The sequence below is a fragment of the Canis lupus genome, chromosome 1 (assembly GCF_011100685.1).
Source record: "Canis lupus familiaris isolate Mischka breed German Shepherd chromosome 1, alternate assembly UU_Cfam_GSD_1.0, whole genome shotgun sequence".
Classification (NCBI taxonomy): Eukaryota; Metazoa; Chordata; class Mammalia; order Carnivora; family Canidae; genus Canis; species Canis lupus.
Window position 1 is genome coordinate 48,009,190 of NC_049222.1, and position 21,888 is coordinate 48,031,077.

The window sequence follows — 21,888 nt, forward strand, 5'->3', positions numbered from 1 at the left end:
CAGAAGCTGTTGAGGAAGTGGTGCTAGAAATCCACTCCACAGCTTGGGTAGAGAGACATAGTTTTCCATGCCTCTCCTTGAACCCACTCTCTACAGAATCCATTCTTGGGCTCCCAGCCTGGACCACAGGGACTGTCTCCTGGCCATGCCTCTGACTCTTCTTTTTTTTGTTTTTGTTTTTAATTAATTTATTTATTCATGACAGACACACACACACACACACACAGAGAGAGAGAGAGAGAGAGAGAGAGAGGCAGAGACACAGGCAGAGGGAGAAGCAGGCTCCATGCAGGGAACCTGACATAGGACTCGATCCCGGGTCTCCAGGATCACACTCCGGGTTGAAGGCGGTGCTAAACCACTAGGCCACTGGGGCTGCCCACCTCTGAATGTTCTTGAACTCTGCTTTCCCTGCACTGAGCACATCAAAAGAGGCAGATGGGATGCCTGGGCATTGATTCTAGCACAGGCTATGGGAATAATTGTATTTGTGAGGCTATAATTCGAGGATGTCAAGCCCACACAAACCTCACCTGTCTTCCAAAAATGATACTTATCCTTACAAAATCCAGCCCCCGATACCTATCACTGTCCACAGCATAACTGCCTTATCCTTATGTGGCTTTAAAGTAGTTTCCTGATAAGCTGCCTGGGGAGGTGGGTATGAGCGAGCATGGTCACCCTGTAGGTCCCCCCAGCAAACATGGTAGGAGTGGTGACCTAGTTATCAGATGAAGGCATCTTAAAAAAAAACACCCAGATGTGTCCTGCCTGGCCCTGAGCAGCACTCTTCTTTCTATAAAGCGTGAGGAGGGAGTGGGGGCCACACAATGAGCTGTGGGCCTTAAGGGTCTTTTATCAGAATGTCCAGAGATCTAAAACATTGACCACCATGGCTCCAGATAGTGACTTCTGACTATTTGGAGTAGATCTTGCTGGGAACAGGTCCTTTAAACCTCAGCAGGGTGAGAAGAATCTCCTCTAGACCAGAACCATGCCAGGCCCTGAAGGCCAGTTGGTCACCCAAGTTACATCTCGGGCCCTCTCCTGAAATAGAGGGGGGCATCGTCCCTGGTGTCCCCAGAGCAGAGCCTTGCCATGTACCCGTGACTCACCGGTGTGTGTTTATTAGCACCTTTGTGTGCCAGGGGCCTGCTGTGCAGTGGGGCGTGCAGAACAGAAGGTTTGGTGGGGTCCCCGGAGAGGGGTGTCTCGTTCTCCTGGCAATCAGGTGAGCATCAGTATGGGTAACCCTTTCACAGGAAGTGGGGAGGCTTGAGCTGCCCTCTTGCTGGCTTATGTGGGATGTATTCATCAAACGTTTGCCATGTGCGGTGCTGGGATTTAACAGTGAACCAGAGTCCTGCCCCTAAGGAACCCCCAATCTACTGGGGACACAGATGGGAAGGAGGTTGTTAGCTTTGCATATGTGAGGGCTAACAGGGATGCTATTGGCATGTAGGAGGGTACATAACAATGTCTTGGGAGAACAGGGAATGCTCCCCAAGGGTGGAGAGGAAGTCTCCTGGAGAGGAGGGACTGAGCTGCGGTGGTCCTGATGAACCCTGGGCAGGCTCGTGACTCTGCTGGAGGCTGGAGGCTGGAGGCAGGGCAGGCGAGTGGGGAAGGCATTGATGGGCAGATGGTGGTGGGGCATCCCAGGCAGAGACAACATCGTGGGCAAAGGCCCAGGGGTGCGAGGGCATGTGGCACATTTGAGATGCCGCAGAGGACAGCCCATGAATGCTGCTGGACCAGGGGTGGGGAGGAATCGGGTGGTCGGCCCTGGGGGAAGTTCCCCTTTCAGTCCTGGGGGAGGTGGGATTGTGGGAGGACACATGCAGAGAGGGAGGTCCTCCATCAGGCAACTTTGAGAGGCGACTCCAGTGACTGAGCTTGGAGGACTGACCCCACCCAGGGGCCCTGAGCCAGGTGCTGCCTGAGGATTTGTGGAGAGGGCGCACTTGTGAGGCTTTGGGGTAGCAGATTGAAGGAGAGGCCATGGGGCCCGCAAGGTTCCAGGCCAGTGATCCTCTGGCTAGTGGGCAGCAGAATGATCTGGGTGCTTGTGAAAGCCCAGGTGGCTGGCTCCTGGTCCAGCGGTCTGGATGGGACCAGAAATTCACATTTCCAGTGGGCTCCCAGGTGGTGGTGGTGGTGGTCAGAGGCCACCTTCCGAGAACCAGGCACCTGGCTTTAGGCTCAGGTGACAGAGATTCCTGGGGTGCGAGGGAGCAAACACAGCCATGTGGTTGCAGTGGAAACGTGGGCGCCGGTCCCCTGTGCGGCTGTGGCCTGTTCTACCACCGGCCCGATGTGGTCCTAAGCCCTCCTGTTTCCCTTCCAGGCGGTGCCTCCCTGAGCTTCCTGGTTCTGGTGACAGGCTGCACATCCGTGGGCAGAATTCCAGAGGCTGAAATCTACAAGATCACCGCCACCGACTTCTACCCTCTACAGGAGGAGGCCAAGGAGGAGGACCGCCTCGTAGCCTTGAGGAAAATCCTCAACTCGGGTGTCTTCTACTTCTCGTGGCCCAATGATGGGTCTAGCTTCGACCTCACCGTCCGGGCGCAGAAGCAGGGCCATGACAGCTACGAATGGGGGAGCTCCTTCTTTTGGTGAGGGCCCGGGGTCGTCTCTTGCCCCCTGTCCCCCACCTCCATCCCCCTTGGGTCATGTGGAGGGTAGGCTCTGATTGGCACCTGTGTCCTTGCTCTCCGCTTTACATCATCCCTAGGATCCTGGGCTACCTCTGAGAGCCCAATCGTTCTCAGCACAGTGAGAAAAATATGAAAGCCCCATCCCCACTCCTGAGCCCAGGGAAGGGGTTCAAATAGGTCTACTGTAGATTTAGAAAAGAAACTCTCCGTAAGTAGAGAGCATAAGAGCCAACATCCGCCAGGTGCTTCCTAAGTACCTGGCCTGTGCCCAGTGCTTCTGTGGTCCTCTCAGCAATCCTGGTTACCCTCTGGTGCACAAACATTTACCACTGATGCTTATAAGGTGCTCATGTTCTACGTTTCCTGTAGGTAATAACTCAGAATCCTCATAGTAACCCATAAGGGAGGGTCTGTTTGTTATGCCCATTTTACAGATAAGGAGACTGAGGCTTGAACAAGTGAAGGAACTCGAACCCAGGCATTTTGGCTCCAGATCCCACACTGTTAATCACCAAGCCAAACCAGCTCCTCCAACAAATAAGGAAACTGAGTCAGCCTGCCAAAGTGATGTGCAGTCATGTGATAAGACATGTCCTAAAGCCCAGACAGAGGTGCCTGGATTTCTGTTATGTTTAGGGTTTATTCGAGTGCTCCTTCATGGATGTAGCTAGGTGTGGATGACTGAATTAAATATGTAAATTATCTATTGCCCTTTCTGGACCCTGAGGCTCACGACCCTGGCAAGTCGTGGTGGGGAGGGGTGGCGCGGTGATTTACACAGACCAGTGCCAGGCCTATGTTGTCAATTGCTGTTCCCCTCGGATTTGCCAGGAGACATGTGAGAAGTGAGTCAGAAGCCAGTGTGATGAAAATCGTGCTGTAGAAATTGCTCCAATATGCCTCATCTACTGGATGTTCTTAGAATTGCAATGCTGGCTCTTTGCAGCCACCCCGGTTCTCCAGCCCTAAGAAAGGGCCAGTGAGGCTTATTTACATCCTTTATTTGCGGCTGCCTCCCTCCCCTTGCCCAAACACAGAAAGTCATAGGGCTCCTTCACTGGATAAATGTTTTTTTTCTTGATGCTTCGGGCCCCCCACCCCTGCCTGACTTCTGTTTGGAGAGAGAGGCTTCACCATATCCTGCGCTGTGCCTCGGCAACCGCCCCCCCAATCCTCTTGGGCCCGCTGGTTTTGTTGCGTGTTTTGGGCAGTATTGTACTTAAACTTGAAAACACCTGCGACTCTCCTGCTGATCTTGTTAAAATGCAGATTCTGATTCAGCAGGTCTGAGGGGCCGGGAGGTGGGGGGTCAGACTCAGCATTTCCAGCGAGATGATGATGGTGGCTCCTGTCCTGCTGGTTTGAGGCCCACTCTCAGAGGAACAGGTCCAGAGGATGGTGCTTCTTTGAATCACGGATTCCTTTTGCAGGGACCAGCGAGTGCAGATGCTCCTGAAGTCAGCTGGATTCAGGGACTGAATGCAAGGGCTGGGGGTTATGAGGGCTATTTGTGCGAAGGCCGCAGAGCCACTTCCAACAGGGACTGTCAGGCAAGGAGAGGCGAGAGGTCTCCGAAGCTGTACCATTCCTGGGCAACATCGGAGGACCATAGTGGGGGCCTGGGGAACTGGATGGCCCCGGCACCATTGTGACTGCTCTTGTCGGGCCTCCTCGGGCCAGTTCGGTGGCTGGAGACGTGAGCCCCACAGAGAACAGCAGTAAGGGTGCAGGTTCACAGGGTGGAGGCTGAGAGGGGCTTGGGAAGGGGGAAGCCCTGAGTGGCCACCAGACTGTAACTCGAGCTGAGAAGAAGCAGCAGCTCTTGGGTGGGGGTGGGGGGGTGTGCCAAGGCCTCCGGGCCACACCACACTCCAGGGCGTGGTGTTTGGGCAGCGCCCAGGGAATTGACCACAGCTGAGTCAGCCCCGACCAAGTGGTCATGGGCTTGATCGCCTAAACCCACCATTTGGGGTGCTGTGTGCCAGGTCTGGGCCCACTTGTGGAGTCAGATGGGGTCAGCACTGGATGCAGCTGGTGAATGAGGGAGAGTGCGCAGTGGTGTGAAGTTGTTTTTCTAGGCTGGTAATTGACCCCACGGATAATTGCTTCCCGGTATAATGAAGGCCTGGGAGGAAACTCAAAGTGGTTTTCCTTTATAGATCTGGGTCTCTTCCTCTGGGGAGAAGAGCTGTCCTCCTATAGAGCGTCAGGCCAGTGTGGCTACAAACAGGGATACAGCGTTGACAGTTTGGCAAAAATCTCCTTTGCCTGACCCCTGCTGACTGACCGTGGCCTCAGCCGTGTGGCTGGAAGGCTGGAATATTCCAGAGGCTTTGCCTTGATACCATATGCAGATTTAGTTTGTTACTAAAGCTGGTTCATCCTCTGAATTTTAGAGAGTGATTCAGAAGAGGAAAATGCATTCTTGTAAAGCAGGGCTCCGTGATCATCATTTTTCAGGCAGACAAGCACAGCGGCTAGGAGAGCTCGGGAGGGGGCCTCACGTGGCTGCTCCCGGAGCGGTGGGATCTCTCAGCACCCAGTGACCAGGTACAGGTGGTCATGCTCACAGTGGGGGCAGCTGGCCTGAGGCCCTGGGAGCCTTGCTGCTTGAAGAAGCCACCTGAGACATCAGGGCTCCCAGAGCACTCCTGAAGAAATGAGAGAAGGCTGCTATCTCTAAGGAAGGCTCTAGGGCAGCAACAGTGCTGCCTTTTTTAAACAAATAGGGCATTGTGATCTAGATTTGCTTAATACCCTGTGGGAGAGAGCCTTCTGGGAAGGTTCCTGCCTCCCTGGGCATGTTGGAGAGGCCTAGGAAGCGACTGCTGCTTGGGTCCCCTGAGCTCCTGAGTGGAGCTGGGCCTGTAGTGTCCGGGGTCCCGGCACCCCTCTGAGGCCTCACTTCCCAGAGTGGCAGCTTGGGCTGAATAAGGTCGAGTGGGTGTTGGGGAAGCTGAGAGGGAGCCGGAGAAGGTGGTGGCCAGCACAGGTGCGGCTGTACCTGTGGGACCTTCACTGAGAGAGGACGCAGGCCTGCGGCTGGCAGGGCCAATGAAGAGCTCAGGCTCCCAGCTCCTCGCTGAGGCTTATTGGCTCCGAGACCTTGGGCAAGTCCTGCACTTCTCTGTGCCTCAGTTTCTTTAAGATGGCTGAATGGTAATACCTTTCACAGAGGGCCTTTGGAGGCTCTGGTGAGTTAATCCATCCCAAAGCACTTAGAATGGTGCCGGTGCACTTGATAAATGCTGGCTTTTATCCTCCTCATGGACTCCAGGGATTCCCAGAGCCTCAGGACAACCCACTGGATATGGGGACAATAGACTGGAACTTTTGTTGCTCTTATTTTTATCTCATCCTTTTTTTTTTTTTTTAAGAATTTATTAATTCACGAGAGGCAGAGGGAAAAGCAGGCTCCTTGCAGAGCCCGATGTGGGACTTAATCCCTGGACCCGGGATTACGCCCTGAGCTGAAGTCAGACACTCAACCACTGAGCCACCCAGGCTCATCTCATCCTTTTTGAAAAAAATATTTTATTTATTTGAGAGAGATAGAGCATCCACAAGCAGGGGAGAGGGGCAGACAGAGGGAGAAGCAGATTCCCCACTGAGCAGGGAGCCCAGCACAAGGCTGGATCCCAGGACCCCCCAGATAACGGATTGAGCCACCCAGGTGCCCCTTGTCTCATCCTTTTTTATATTGGATTGCTTCCTACTTGGGATAGGCTGTACCTCATGGGATATGTACCCTTTTAAATAAGCATGCATATATTTCATGATCATTTTTATCATTTATTATTCAATTACAAAACCTGTGATTAAATTTTTTACTGATAGGATTTCTGGTTTTAAGATGTGAAGGCCAGGAGTCTAAAGGGAGGCCCCTCCGACGTTCCCTGGAAGGTGGTGGTTGGCTCGCCCTCCTCGTAGGGCTTCCATTCGCTGATTCTGACGCCCGCAGTGGTTTTGGAAAGGACCCCTTCCCCACTGCTGCTTGCCGGGTGTGGGGGGCGGGTGCGTATGTGTCTCAGAAGCACGTTTGAACCCCCCTGGCCCCGTGCCCGGAGCCCTGTGTCCACCAGGGGCGCCTTCACCCCATCCTGGGCGGGGTGCCCCTGCCCCGCTCCACGTGCTCGGGCCCAGGGGTTCCTGGAGGACGTGCAGTGACCCTGTCGCCGTGGGGCTCTATTTTGCAGGAACCAGCTGCTGCACGCTCCCCTGAGGCAGCACCAGGTGAGCTGCTGCGACTGGCTGCTGAAGGTCATCTGCGGCGTGGTGTCCATCCGCACCGTGTATGCCTCGCACAAACAGGCCAAGGCCTGCCTCATCTCCCGCATCAGCTGCGAGCGCGCCGGCGCTCGCTTCCACACCCGCGGCGTGAACGACGATGGCCACGTGTCCAACTTCGTGGAGACTGAGCAGGTCAGTGCCCAGGCGGGGGTCGGTGGCACCCCGTGGTTCCGAGGGGACACGGCCACCGTGTATGGTGCATTTCTGTTTGGGGCAGAAGAGGCCTAGGCGTATTAGAGGTTGTTTCTGGTGATCGTGGCTCCTTCTTCTGCTTGGAAAACAGTGAGTCACTGGGGCTCTGCCTGCAAATGTGGCCTTCAGTTTGCCTGGGGTATCTTTCTTGATTCACATTTGCTGGGGCAACACTGACAGCTAAATGGAAGCAGGACTTTTGCCAGGATCATAAAGGGTGGCAGTTGTTTGAGAGCACAGGCAATGGATGAACCAGCAGGGTTGGAAAATCTTCTTAAGACAAAAAGTAGATCAATAAAACAAGGATGAGAGGAGAAACAATTTTTCATTCTAAATCAACCGAAGCCTGTCCTAGCACCTGGGAGTTGCAAAGTCTGCGTGTTAGGCGGTACTTGCTTTCGGCTTCCATGAAAATAACCATCTGCTTAATCTCTCATTGATTTTTTTCCCCCTAAATTCTGTTCTCATTTCCAGAAATGCTGTCTTACACTGGTTTTTTCCTCTCCAGGTTGCAAATCTGTAGGATAATGCCACCTTGGAGACTAACAGGTGAAATAAATTATAAGAAAGGCAAGCCCCATGAAAGGCACAGGTGCAGCGTGGCTGTGGGTGTCAGCCTGCAAACAGCCTGTGTTTATTTAGTGGCGAAGTGGCTTTGCATCCTCTCCTTCCTGCAGCTGTGAGAGGTGTTTTCTACCAGGACTTGAGCCAGTTTAATTCAGCACAGATTTGAGCACCTGCTTTCTATGTGTGGGCTGCCACCTGCTTGGGCTTAAGGTGAGAAGGTCCTCTTGGAGTCAGATGCTGAGAGGGAGCACTTTGAAACAGGAGCTTTGAGAGGAGCAGCAGGGGCAGCTTCTTGCCTAGGACTTCTATTCATTCTGTCCGCACTCCTGGATATAAATAATATCTGGTGAAAAATGTCAGAGAAAATGTGGCCCCTAGATGGAAGACAGTTTCTTTTTTTTCTTGCTCATGTCCGCACGATGAAAAGTACTTTCTTTTGTTCGCATGGCCCGCCAGCATTACCACTGCCCATCCGAATGCTTAGCCTTGTGTTCTGAGCCTTTGAATCAGTGCATTCAACAGATCTTTATTGTGTATCGCCTGCCATGGGCTGAGTCTTGTGCCAGGAACTGGGGGCCAGAGGTGCAAAGCATATTGGTGCAAATCAAAATACTCAGCCCCCTGAACCTGCTAACTGAATCAGATTGAAGAGGTTTTCATTGGCAGCCCTGGAGTTTGGCCCCTGCCTCGCTCTCCATCCGGCCCTCGGGCAGATAGTCCCTTATTTGCTCTTCTTGTTCGGTGTTCCTCAGAATTTTGAGTTTCAACCATTTTTTTTTTAATTGGGGTTTTGTCTGTTGTATCTTACCAAGTCATCAGAAAAGCATCTGCCCTGCCTATCACTGTAGTTCCTGAGTGATTGGGCAGTTTAACGCTGAAATCATAGGCTGCTAGAACAAAGTGCCACCGACGGGGGCTTAAAATAACTAGAGTTTATTGTCTTATGGTGCTGGAGGCCGAAGGTCTGAAATCTGGGTGTTGGCAGGACCATGCTCCCTCTGAGCCTCTAGAGAAGGATCCTTCCTGCCCTTTCCAGTTCTGGCCACCACCCCTACCCTGTTGCAGCCCTCCCATCTCTGCCTCACCTTCACGTGGTGAGGTGAGGTGTCCTCTCCTCTTTGACAGGAGACCCACCCTCTCCAGTATGTCCCATCTTAACCGGGTCTGCTGTGACTGTCTCCAAATAAGGTCACACTCCGAGGTGCTGGGGATTAGGACGTCAGCATATCTTTCTTGGGACACACAGTTGAACCCTCTGATAGAGACATCATTCAGTGTTGAAGGACAGTGCTTTAAATGCAGTACATTTAGCTTTATGAAAAATCCTGATACTGCCCTTTTCCCATTTTTCTACAGATGAAGGCTGGGGACTTTGCTCTGATTATTTCATCTGTGTGTGTGCCTGGTGACTGGCATTTGTCCCATGTGCCCAGTTGCTTGGCCTCTGGGACAGAGACCTTGTTGCCCCGTGGCCAGCCCAGCAAGGCCTTAGAGACACCACTGGCCTGCCCTCTGGCTCCCAGAGCCTACAGCCTGTGCTACTTAAATAGCCTTTACCTGCCTCCCTTCTCAGGCCTGGGGAGCGGTTTCTTGGTTCACGAAGCCTGTATGGTCCTCCTAGTTCATGTTTTCTCTCCCTTTTCCTCTCTGGCCTCTGGATCAGAGGATTTCCTGATGAAACCCTTAACCCAGCCTTGCTCCAGAAGCAGCAGATGAGCAGGCAGGCAGCCGGGCGCCCTGTCTGCTGTCCGCCCAGAGATGACAGGCAGCTGTGACCAACACAGGGCTACTGGAGCCCGTAGCAATTTTGTGTTTATGGGACATGTAACAGAGTGAGGGGTGGGGAGGGGGCATGGTGGCCTTGCACCCAAAGCAATTCTTTGTGGGGCTACTCCTAATAGCCCTGCATGCTCTCCCGGGGTTATCCATGCCTTCGGGGAACCCTCAGACTGTGACCACCACGGTGTGGGGGCCAGGAGGGGGGGTGGTGGCGAGGAAGGCCCCCACCAGGTGGGGAGGAGTCAGTTCCCAGAGCCCACTCCCGCTGTGTTCTCGTTGGCAACAAGAGAGCCAACTTGGAGCCCCTTGGCTAGGTTTGGGTGTCAGCCTGTCCAGTCAGGGAAGCAGCAGGAGCAGGACAGGCAGCTTCAGGATCCTGGGCGTGCTTCCCATAGTCGTGCTCAGCGGCAGGGGTCCTGCCTGCAGAGAGCTGGGAAAGCCCACAGAGTAAGTGAAGGCAGGGTGGCAGACGCAACCAGTGCCAGGCGGGGAAGCCAGGGAGAGAGAGGAAGGCACAGATGCTGTTGATGGGAGCAGTGCCTGTGTACGCCTCCCTAGGAGAGCATCCTGCCCAGGACACCCTGACAATCCCCTGGGGAGCCAGCACAGCCCTGATGGGGGTCAGCCGCTTCCTGAAGCCAGCTCCAGGCAGTGTCTACCGCAGGAGTGTCATCCCCTTTTCAGAGGCAGGATGAGCAGCCATGGCCAAAGGAAAGCAGCTGCTCCCCCGGAGAAGCAAGACACTCGTGTTGCTCTCACTTGTACAAGAGAGCCATTTGCTGTCTGCCTCTGCAATCATGGAATGTTTTGTTTACAGCCCTTTTAGCAATAGAAATGCTTAGGTTGCTCTCAGTTGTTTATTTTAACACAATCTTTTCCTAAGTGGAATATATCCTTAACCAGTGTTCCTGCCAAGCACAGCTATGCCTTCTCCCACCAACCCCGGCCCCACCACGACCTGCTGGTGAAGGGACTTCTGGGTTTTGGCGCCTGGGAAGGCTGTTCAGCCTGCAGGCATCTGCTCAGCTCAGGGGCAGCTTGGGAAGGGGAGCACATAGGTACCATTGGGGCAAGCTGCTGTAACCCTGTTGAAGTTGGCCCATTAGGGCCTGCGGTGATCTGATAGGGTTCTGGAAAGCCAGGCACATCCTGCTGCCTTGCATCTGTGGGACAGAGACTGTCTGGCCTGGGTCAGGACAGTGTTACAGGGTACGGTGCACCTCCCCACGGTCGTGGTGTCTTTGCTCATGGTGATGGCAGATTAAACATTGCATCTCCGGGCCTTTGAATCCGAGTGATACAGTAGGCACAGTGGGGCTGGTTCTTTCAGGTAGCATGCTGTTGCCTGCTCTGTGACCTGACATTTAAAGAAAGTGGCAGGCTTTGAAACACGAGCCCCTCACCAGGGAGGGGCAGGCAGCGTCTTGGCAGCAATTAGTGTTGAGCGGACGGCAGGAAGGAGCTTCAGCTGGGTCTGCTTGGCTCCTCTTGGCGGTTGCCCATAGGTCACGTCTGGCCTATGCCCCTGCCACGGAAGCGAGGCTCTTCAGACCCAAGCCTGTGGCCACGTGGGAGTGGAAATCCTTCACTACATGCACGAAGGTGGCTGATGAATTGCCACACTCTGCTCCTTTGCAAATGGTGGGACTAGCCAGAGAGCAGACTGGCCCCCGAGGCAGGGCCTCTCTTAAACTAAATGCTCAGGGAGCCAGAAGAGGGAGGTGCTTTCAGCACCACCCACTCTGCCTTGCTTTAACATTTTTCCTAAGAGGAATGAACCAGCTTTCTTCTCCAAAGCATGCGTGTGCATGTGTAGTGTATAAGTGTGTGTGTCTGGGGGGGGGGGGGGGTCATTGTGTGCATGCACAGGTGTGTGCACTTGTGTGGTGTGTGAGTGCCTGTTTGGGTGGTATTTTGTGTGTGTGTATGGTGTGTGTATGGCACATGCATGCATACAGGTGTGGACCACATCTAAGTCTTCCTGGGAAGAAACCGGGAGTCCTTTCGGCTCTGCTGTGAGTCATACCTGGTGGGATTGCTCGGCAGCTGTGACTCACCATGCAGAAAAACAAAATCAAGAAAGTCCCTTTGGTCTACTAAAGAAAAAAAACAGATGAAAAATATTTGGCTTTTGAAGATAAGGCCACTGATTAATCCAGGAAGGTTGGGATGACTGTGTCCTCCAAAGAATGCAGCAAACTTGGAGAGCACTGGTTTGCAAATATCTCACCTGGAAATGGAAGTTGAGCAAAAGCCTTTCAGATAAAGGAGCATCTGCAAGGTTGCTTCCTTTCTCTTGAGGATTGTTGGGTTTCTGCTCCTACCACTCCATCAAAGGGTCACTCAGAATTGCCAAGACCAGGTGTCCTGGGCCTGGCCTGGTGTGGCCCTGGCCACTGCTCAGCTGTGGTCGACTCCCTACCACCACTTGTGTGCCTTCATTCTGCTCCCCACAGCCTAAGCCCTGCTCACCACCACCACCCCACCCCACCCCCTCCGTGCTCTGCCCCCTGCCTGGTCCATCAGTCCTCTGCAGGGGTCTCATCCGCACTCCTGGGCAGTGCTCTCCTGGCCTGCAGAGCAATGAGCCACTGCCCTGGATCACATTCCCTCATTACTCATTTACTCCTCCCTGGGACCAGGTGACAGTAACTCTGTCGAGAGAGGGAAACTGAGGCCAGAAGTGGCTAAAGAATGCGTCTAGGGTCACCCTACAGGGCATGTGGGAACCGGCAGGTGTCTCAGAGTACATGTGCTGACCGACTTTCCTATTGCACCCTCCTCTCCTCCCCCTGGGATCTAGAGGCCCTCTGTGAAAATCACATCTATGAGATGAGGCATCAAGCCTGTCAGCAGTATTAAAACCTATGTTCTTTAGCTCAGAAAGGAAAGCACCCCAAATCCACCACTGGTGATTGGTCAGCCTTGTCTTGTTACTATGGCAATGAAGAAGGTGGTCCTGATGGTGAATGGGACACAACTGGAATATCTTCATGCCAGGAGAACTTCAGAAGCCTCATTTCTTCCTGTTCTGGGGTGGGGTCTGGAGGGTGGGTGGCTGGGTGGGTGTTTTCTCAAGCTGGTTCTGTCTATGCCAAGTTAACGACTCAAGAGGAGTGTGATCTAATGCTGGAAATAGCTTGTTTAGCACGTATTAAAGTGAAGGGTAATAGTTTCATGGCTTAAATCAGGTCCTGGCACTGTTAGGGCTGTCCTTATAGAGAAATGTTAGCTAAATTGGTTTCTTTCTCAGTAATCTGAACCTGTATTCATTCTCTCTCTCTCTCTCTCTCTCTCTCTTAAGATTTTATCTATTTATTGACAGAGGCAGAGAGATAGCATAAGCAGAGGGAGAAGCAGGCTCCCTGCTGAGCAAGGAGCCTGATGTGGGGCTTGATCCCAGGACCTTGAGATCATGACCCGAGGCCAAGGCAGACACTTAACCAATTGAACCATCCGGGTGCCCCTGGACCTGTATGCTCTTAATCTCACTGTAGGCAGTGATGCCTCCATTGGCTTAAGCAATCTGCTTTCTTCTGTTTTTGTTTCTTTGTTTTTTCCAGTAGAAAATAGGGGTAGCAAATTTGCTGGTAGTCCATATCTGGAAACAGACAAATTCCTAATCCAGTGCTTTTCCCAGAGAGGAGTTCAGCTCAACTACAAGAGCTACCAGGCTCCCATAATTCCTGCTGTCCCAGGGAGCTGTGGGTCTGACACTCAGGTCCTCTGCCGCAGAATTACTAATGCATGTGTGATCTGAGCGTGATCTAGCCGCATGGAAAGCTACCCTGTAAGGGAGCAGGCTGGTAAGAAATGGAAAGGATCAGCAGCGTTGCCCAGGTTGGCCCTGCCAGGCCAGAGTAGAATTACTCAGATAAAGGGCAGTGCATCTGATAATTGCCACAGCCTCCCCCTGTGATGCTCAGGACTGCAAAAGTCTCAGGACTTTTGTCCCCTTAACACTCTCTTGCACTACAGTGTTGGGGGGTGGGGTGGGGCGGGGCATCTGCAGGCAGATGAGCTGGTTCGCTCTGAAGTAACCTTGTGTGCAGTGGGGACAGAGCTCCGTTCTTCAGCGGGTAAGTATGCTCTGCTTCCAGGCCGGTGCTCCCATCCTGGAAGCATGTGGAAGCTGTGCTGTGTGTGTTGACTTCGTGGCAGGTTGGAGAACATGGGCCAGGAGCAACTACCAGTTGCTTGTGTCTTGACTTGTGTCATCCATACGGTGTCAGTGATGAGCGGGGCCACCTCGGTCCTTTGGCAGTAGCTTATTCATTTCACCCATCCTTTTCCAGGGGCGCTCTGCTCCTTACCTAGTTGACCAGGTGAAAATAGCGGGCTCTAAGGAAAGTCTTAGTTCAACTCCAGAGCACATTTGCTTCTGTTCCTGAAATGGGGTGCGGGGAGGCATTGCCAGGCTTTCTGGGGAGCTGGGTAAGGCTGTGTTTATTGGTGGCAAGTGGTGGCACATCCCCGGGAGGCCTGGGGCCCGCTCCAGACTCGGCCGAGGCTGGTCAGCCGCCAGCATGCCCGTGAGCACACGGGGCTGGCCTGTGGGTCAGGCGACAGGAGGCCACGCCGGCCAGGGGAGCGGGGCGCGCAGAAGGCCGCTGTCTGCCCTTCATTCTGGCCTGGTGTCGGGTCTCAGGCGGCCGGATCCCATTACCCGGCCCCAGAACATTCAGTCTCATTGAGGAATACTTTCCCTTTCTGTTCCCTTGTGGTGCAGACGATTTACATGGATGATGGAGTGTCCTCTTTTGTCCAGATCAGAGGCTCCGTTCCGCTGTTTTGGGAGCAGCCAGGGCTTCAGGTAAGTGATGAAAAAAGTAAGTCACTTGCCTTTCTCTTCTGAACAACTCTGGGTAGTGTCTTCTAACTGCATTTCCTTTGGTTTCCAGGCTTGCTCCTCAGGCCAGGTGAAGCTGAGCTGAGCTCTCCAAAGTATACACACCTGTGTGTGTGTGTGTGTGCGCGGTGTGTGTGCATGTGCGTGGGGTTTTATACAGAAACGTATACATCTATGCAATTTTCTGATCCTGGGCTTGCTGTTGATGCAGGCCAAGTGGGAAGGAAGGTCTTTGCTGATAAGCGAGCCATGTAATGTAATGGAGTTGAATTAATTTCATTAGCTGCTCCCCCCCCCCCCAAGTTTGGTATATTTGAGAACATGGCCAAAGGTGTTTTTTGAAAGCTATGAGTGTCCTACGGGGCTTTGAAAGGTTTCCGGGCCCCAGTGGCCGTGCAGCGGGTACGATGTTCCGAGGTGCCTGTTTGGGGGCCACGTGAGAATTGCACGGAACTTTCCCATGCGTTCTAAAAATACACCTTGCGGTCTAAAACAGGGCTCTGGTCAGTGCCAGAGTATGCGGCCTTCTGTCTCGGGGAGAGTTCAGGGTGTGGTGCCACGTTCCAAGAACACATTTGTCATCAGTGGAACGGTGCCCTGCCTCGTTCGTGAGTTCCTTCCCCAGAGATCATGGGTCGAGTGGGTCTGAGGTTCCTCAGCATCCACCCCAGATCTTCCTGTCTGGCCTGAGCGGTTGATCATCTGTGGGCTCAGAAGACCTCTCTGCCCGGGCCTCTGTGTTTCGGCTCCTCTTGCCGAGGACTCTGTGTGACAGCAGTTGGGGTGTCAGCGGTACCTCAAGAGGCTCAGAGCCATCTGCCCATCTGCCAGGTTCTTCGGGGTGTTTGACACCACTGGGTCTTTCCCTGGCCCTTGACTTGACCCCATGTCAGTCAGGAAAAGGCAGTTTGTCCATGTGGCTGTCACTGTGCAGTTGACAGCCTCGGTGAGGAACTGCATCAGCTCTTGGAGTGAGGAGGAGGCAGGAGAGTCTCGTGTGGGGTCTGACTTCCGGTGGAGGGAGAAGCTTTGTTAGCATTCAGTCTTCCCATCGGAAAGGAACAAGTAAGATGTATGAGGATGGCTGGTGGCATGAAGTGGTGGCACAGAGAGCTGTCCTGAGGATGAGCAGGATGAGGAAGATGACTCTGGAGCTCATCCCAAAAGAATTTTGTTTATTTTTATTTTTTTTAATGGCTTTGTTGTGATACAACTTACATACCATAAACTGCACCCATTTAAAGCATACAATTTGCTGGTTTCTAGTGTATTACAGAGTCATGTGACCATCACCATGGTATAATTTTAGAGGACTCACCACATCTAAGAACCCCATCCCCATTGGCCATCACCCCTCCCCGTTCCCTCACAGCTCTCCCTGAGGCCCAAGCAACCGTTCTTCTACTTTGAGTCTCTATAGGTTTGCCCATTTGGGACATTCTAAAAGGGTTTTGAAACTGGATTTCCTTTAGAGTTGCAGTTTTCCTTCTGAAACTTCTGGAGCTCTGTATTTAGAAGAATGAACAGCAAACCTCAAATGAGGTGGGGGTTAAAAAGGAAGCAGGAGACCATGTTATGTTTCCTGTGAAGGTTTTAAAAAATCCAGAAATTGGGTAAGGTCGCAATAGTCTTGGAATTTGGGAAGGAGCTTTGGAAACTCATCCCCTTCGCCCCTGCATCCAGTTCTGGATCCTACTGACCTCTGACGCTGACCCTGAGGCCAGGACTTGGGATGGCTGCGATTAGCAGTGGGCTGCTCCTTGCCTCGCATGCTGCTGCCTGTCTGCAGGGCGTTGTGGGGGATGCTCCACAGTGAGTCTGATTCCCCAGACTTTTGAGGAGATTCTCACTCTCTCCATTGTGTCTTGTCCAAGGCCTTCCAGCTCTTTGGCATCTTCTATTCCATTTCTAGAACTCTCCAGGTTCTGGTCTCCCTTTTCCCCAAACAAAGCAAAACTGCAAAACTGATATGTCATTCCCCTCTTGAATTTTGGTCCCTGGCTCGACTCCCTTGATGCAGCCTGACCTTGCCATGAACAGCTGTTCCTCACCCTGATACCGGCAGTCTCAGTGGGGCCTGGGTGGCTCGCTTCTTGGCAGCTCTGGCACCTTTTAGATTCATGACACTTGTGCTTCTCCGGAGCTTCCGTGGTTTCTTCAAAATAAGTTTCAAAATGCTTTAGAGTTCATTAATCTTATTAAGGATTTGCTAACCTTTGGGTCTGATACCCATGTTTGTCCTCTCCAACCATCCACCATCAAAGAGAGATTAGGTCATCTTCACAGGGGGACCAGGAGGACAGCTTTCAGTGATGATCTATCAATGGCAAGCCTGAGGATTGATTCTACTTGTTCTTCTCCATTAAGAACTTTCTCCCCTCCTTCTTTACTTAGGCTGGATGAAAAATGCAAAGATTTTTGGACAGATAGCTTGCATTTTAAGTTGCAGTGATGCACCCTCCAGGGCTCTCCCTGGGAACTGACGAGCCCTGCCAGGGATAGAGTGTTGGGGTGGGGTCAGGCAGAGAGGACTTGGGGTGGTGATTTGTTTGCACATTTTCACAGCGGTGAAAACTGGTGCCTTCCTTACAAATGCCCGGATCCTGATGCCATTCCTAGCAACCATGTACCTTTAGCAATTTCATCTTTACCATGTAAATAGGCTTGTGGTTTATAAATAGCCACCCTGGAATTTTACCCTTAAAGCTAATTGTTCTCCTGGTATGGTTAGTTAGGGGGTATATTTTTTATGTACTCTTAGCCCGTTGAAGATTTTGCTCCCCTGTCACTTCAGAATCTTCCTCCCCTGTAACATACGCATAGGGACATGTCTTGCAAAAGTGAATTAGGTCTCTGTTTTGAAGCTTCATATGACATCAGCAGCTGGAGGAGGATGCAAAGTAGATTCGTCTCTGCTGTTCCCACCTTGCCTACGTTTGTTCGCCTCCGCCCTGTCACACCCTGTTTACTAGACTCTTGGGTACACGGCACTGTATGTGCTCATTTGTGTGGCTGTACTTTTCTTTTTTGTCCCCTAAAGGATGTGAGATGGCTTGTAGCACAACAGTTTCAAAATAAGAGGTTGGGGTGAGGGAAAGATACTTTTATTGCAAACGAACTGAATTCAGGATAGAGTTGCACACGCACTATGGGGCCCCAACTCTTTGGTGCTCACACGCAGCTCCTGTGTTTACAGGCAACCATCACCAAAAGAACCAAGGTCGCAAGGTAGCTTATCCTGTGGTTCAGAGCGTAAACTTTGCAGTTATAAGATCTGGTCCCAGTTCAAGTTCTGGCTCCCGAAATAGGGACCATAGTCTTTCAACAAGTTCTTATCTTAGAAAAAGATTCTTATCTCAAAGAGAAAAAAAGAACCCTGAGACATTCCCATCTTTGCTGAGCCTTAGTTTACTCTTCTGTAAGTGGGGTTGACAGTAGACCTCCTGGGGTTACGGAGAGGATTAGTTGTCACTTGCACATAGTAGAATTCAGCACAGTATCCAGAACCCAGAGAGCACACAAGTGGTAGCTGTTAATGTTAGTAAAGTGAATGATCACGTCGAGGTTGTGTTGGGAGAGCATGGCTCTTTGCACCTGGAGAGCAGAGTAAGGGCTTCCCCCCACCTCCCATGTGCGAAGTGGGGACTGTGCCCACATTATGTCTCTATCAAGATGACACAAGGACCAGGCTCCCAGGTGTCCTGTCACCCCGCCCTCAGAGCAGGCCATTTGTTCATCCCACAGCCACTCACTGAGTATCTGTGGGCACCTGGGGGCACTTTAGGTCCTACCCCCGGCCTCGAGGAGGAGGTGTGGTGTGAGGAGCACCCATGAAAGAGGAGGCCGAGATCCCTGGAGCAACTGAGGGGGGTGGGTGTCTGAACCAACGCAGGTGGGATGGGGGCCACATTGCCCAGATGAGGAAGGCAGCCCTGCAGAGGGGACCACACAGGCAGGTGTGGTGGCCTCTGCGATCATAGCATGTCCAAGGAGCTGAAAGGCTTGCTGCTCACAGCTCAAGGCATGGGGGCCATGGCCACACATCAGACCAGAAAGGCCGGCAAGGGCCAGATCGAGACGAGCCTCATACATTACACTAGAGACTTCATGTTTTACTCCAGGAGCTGCTAAAGGGAGGGGGCACCCCAAAACAGCTGCACCAGGTAGCTTATAAAACACCTGATACCCAGATCACATGCTATCCCAATGAAATCACAGCATCCAGTCATCTGTGCCTGCAACTTCTTCCTGTTTATAGAAGAACCTTTGGGTTATGATTTGGGGAGAGGCAGACATGTCCAGTAACGGAACCCGTCACAACTAAACACCAGGCTTCTGAGCCCTGAACCGTTGTTCTTCTGCTCTCCCATTACTGCCTTCCCCTGGGAAGGATTCTGAAAACAGCTGCAGTTTATCCAGGGAAGATTTCTTGCCCCGATGGACAAACTCACGCACAGCAAGCAGCCCCTTCTCTTGGGCTTCAGCCCCCAGGGATCTCACCAATGGGGGCTCAGAGGAACATGGGCTCGCTTTCCACCAGCACCTGCCTTCTAGGACCAGAAGACAGGAGCTGACTGGCGTTGTGGTGCAGAATAGAGCAGTCTTCTCAGAGCTTGGGCTGTGCATGTTTTAGGAATTAAGGATCACATTTCTTCAGCCAGGTATTGATGCTGCTGGGAAAAGGAGCACAGAATAAACACAGCAGCAAAATGTAAGCGAGTGGTTGAGGCTCTTCTAAGAACGCCCAAGGTTTCTTAGGACCAAAAGGGACTTGGGGCTTTATTTGTAGAATCATTTCAACAGACATGCCTAATCCTAGTGATTTCTAAATCTGTTGCTGAGGAGCCAGTGATCTAGAGTGGCTCTTCCCTCATGTATGAAGATGAACAGATGTATTACCTGTGGTGAGGAGACTTAGAAATAGCACTTGGTCCATACTCAACAGTGAGCATCCGATGGTACAGATGAGTCTAATGACACCACCATTATACTCAATAACCAGCAAAGCTGAACATTATACTCCAAAAAACTTTCTATCATAATTCCAGACCTACAGAAAAGTTGTAGGAACAGTAGATAGAGCTCCCATGTGTCCTGTCCCCAGATTCACTCAATGGTAATTAACCTCTTGCTGACTACACACCTGCCATCTGCTATTTCCCGAACCACCGGACCGTAGGTTGCATACATCACATCTCCTTAACTTAATACGTCAGCACGTTCTTCCTGAAAGCAAACCTGTTCTCATGTATCAGCACAGGATGGGTACATGTTCAGCAGGTGTAACAGTGATACAGTCCTCTAAACTGACCTGCAGGCCACATTTCAGTTTTATCAACTGTCCCCATAGTGTCCACCATGGTGCCTTTACCCCTTCGGTCAGGGGTCCAGGCCAGGACCCTGTCCTGCACTTCATTGTCATGTCTTTAGTCTCCTTTGATCTGGAACAGTTCCTCTGCCCCTGTCCCTCGGACACTGACATTTTTGGAGAAGGCAGACTTTCTTTAAATTGAAGGTGCCATGTGGGGGTTTCCAGGTGTTTCATTATGATCAGGTTCAGGGTGTGGATCCCTGACACCACCACATCCTTGTCAGAGCGTCCCAACTGGAAGCCCACGGTGTCCATGTGCCCCCTCATCAGTGAGGTTGATTTCCATCGCTCGGGCACAATGCTACTCCATTTCTTCACTCATCGTGAATAGGTCTTCCTTTTCAAATAATAAGCATCTATGAGCAGACTCAGACCATGCTAGTGTCCTGTTCCTCATCAAACTCTCTCTTAATATTTACTATTAACAGGTGATTTTTGCTGAACCATTCTTTGCTGTGATGGTTGTAAAATGGTGATTTTTCCCACCACTCTCTCCACATTTATCAGTTGGTATTCTAAGGAAGAGCCCTCTCTCCTCCCCCATCCACCTGCCCACCTCTCTGCTCATCTGTCCACTCATCCACTCGGCCATCTGTATAGGTTTATGAATTCCTATTTTATTCATCAGACTATAAGGCAATACTGTGCTTTATAGATCAGTGTTCACAGGTTTGTTCAGAGAGAGCCTTTTCAAGCTGGCCGCAATAACAATATGCTGCATTAAGTTTGTTTTTTAAACTTTCAGTGTTAAATAGGTAATTATAAATCATAAGGCAAATTAGTTTGCAGGTAGCGGTAACTCAGATTTTAGGGGTGGTCGAGGTCCCCAGACTTGCAGAGGAGGTCGGGACGTGGTGTCTCTCTCCTGGTTGGCTTACCTTCCCCTCTGCACTGTGGAAAGGTCTGCAGATCTGACGTGGGCCTCATGGGCTGATCCTGAGATTCCTCTTCTGCCTTTGGAAGGATTCCATCCAGCGCCGGGTCCATGCTGCAGTTAGGACCAGCTGCAGCACAGCCAGACAAGGGGTGAGAGGCTGCTGCGTGCAGCCTGGATGGCAGCGAGGGGGTCGGGGAAGGACTTCCTGGGTTCACAGAGCAAGGGGAATCACTAGTGTTTTTTCTCTTTACTTTAGGTTGGCTCTCATCATCTGAGACTCAACAGAGGCCTAGAAGCCAATGCCCCTGCTTTTGACAGGTAGGGTTGTCTGCGTCCTAAGCCTGTCATCCTTTTGGAGAGTCTTCCCCCCACCCCGCCATGAGATGGCACCACAGGGGACAGCGGGAAGGCCCCAACCCCTGGACGTGTGTCTGCCTTTTAGTTTGGTTCTTTGGGCAAGAGGAGGGGAGTTTACAAAATGGGATTTTTAGTGGCTCTCAGATTTTCCTGAAAATTCATGAAGACTGAGGTAGCCCTTGGCAATTATTTTATCTTACCACTTCCTTTTTTAATAAAGCTTTATCCATTTGTCCTAGTTAACAAGGGATAACCTAAATCATAGGATATTTCTGGGTGCTTGTTTTTCTTTTAAAAGTAATACATTCCCATACTTAAAAAGTCATAGTATAGAAAGGTATAAAGTGAGAAGTAAAAGTGCTGTTGTCTTTCCAATTCCCGCTACTAAAGATTTGACTATTAGTTTTTTATGTGTCATTCTAGAAAACCATTTGGCAGATCTGTAGTTCATTTTGTTTTGTTTTGTTTTGTTTTTGTTTGTTTTTTTTTTTTGTAGTTCATTTTTTGAACCACAGACTGACCATTACACATTTCCTGTTACAGAACTTTTTTAAAATCCATCACTGACCTAAACAGTAACTTGTATTTGAAATAGTTAATTGCCTCTTAAAATATTTGGATTTTTAATCTAAATACTAATTTTAAAAATTAGTGAATGTTGTCAAAATTCCAAGAGTGATTCTTTTTTAAGTGTATTAATCATTCTACCCGAAGCTTGATTTGGACGTTAAATCTGCATGCATCGTTGTTGTTTACCACAGACTGGTGACAGCAGCCCGACCGTGACCGCTAATGAGCTCATGATGACTAGTGGGCTGTCACTCTGGAGAGAAGTGTAATGTGCAGATAAAAATGCTCTTCCCTGTTTTCAGAATGCTGTTAGTGTGTCCTGCGTGTTGTGTAGATGGATTCGTCTTTTGGAGATGCTGATCTGCATTACATATTC

At 51.3% G+C, this 21,888-nt stretch overlaps 1 protein-coding gene across 2 annotated transcripts in view; it reads left to right on the forward strand.

Annotated features, from left to right (window-relative positions):
• The window catches only part of SYNJ2 (synaptojanin 2), a 98,501-nt gene that overhangs the window by 31,838 nt on the left and 44,775 nt on the right, over nt 1–21,888 (forward strand). For both annotated transcript variants that reach the window (XM_038526431.1, XM_038526432.1), the window contains exons 3-6: nt 2,348–2,618; nt 6,857–7,082; nt 14,218–14,301; nt 20,842–20,903. In XM_038526431.1, the coding sequence (XP_038382359.1) occupies nt 2,348–2,618; nt 6,857–7,082; nt 14,218–14,301; nt 20,842–20,903 (643 nt within the window). The remainder of the gene's footprint in view (nt 1–2,347; nt 2,619–6,856; nt 7,083–14,217; nt 14,302–20,841; nt 20,904–21,888) is intronic.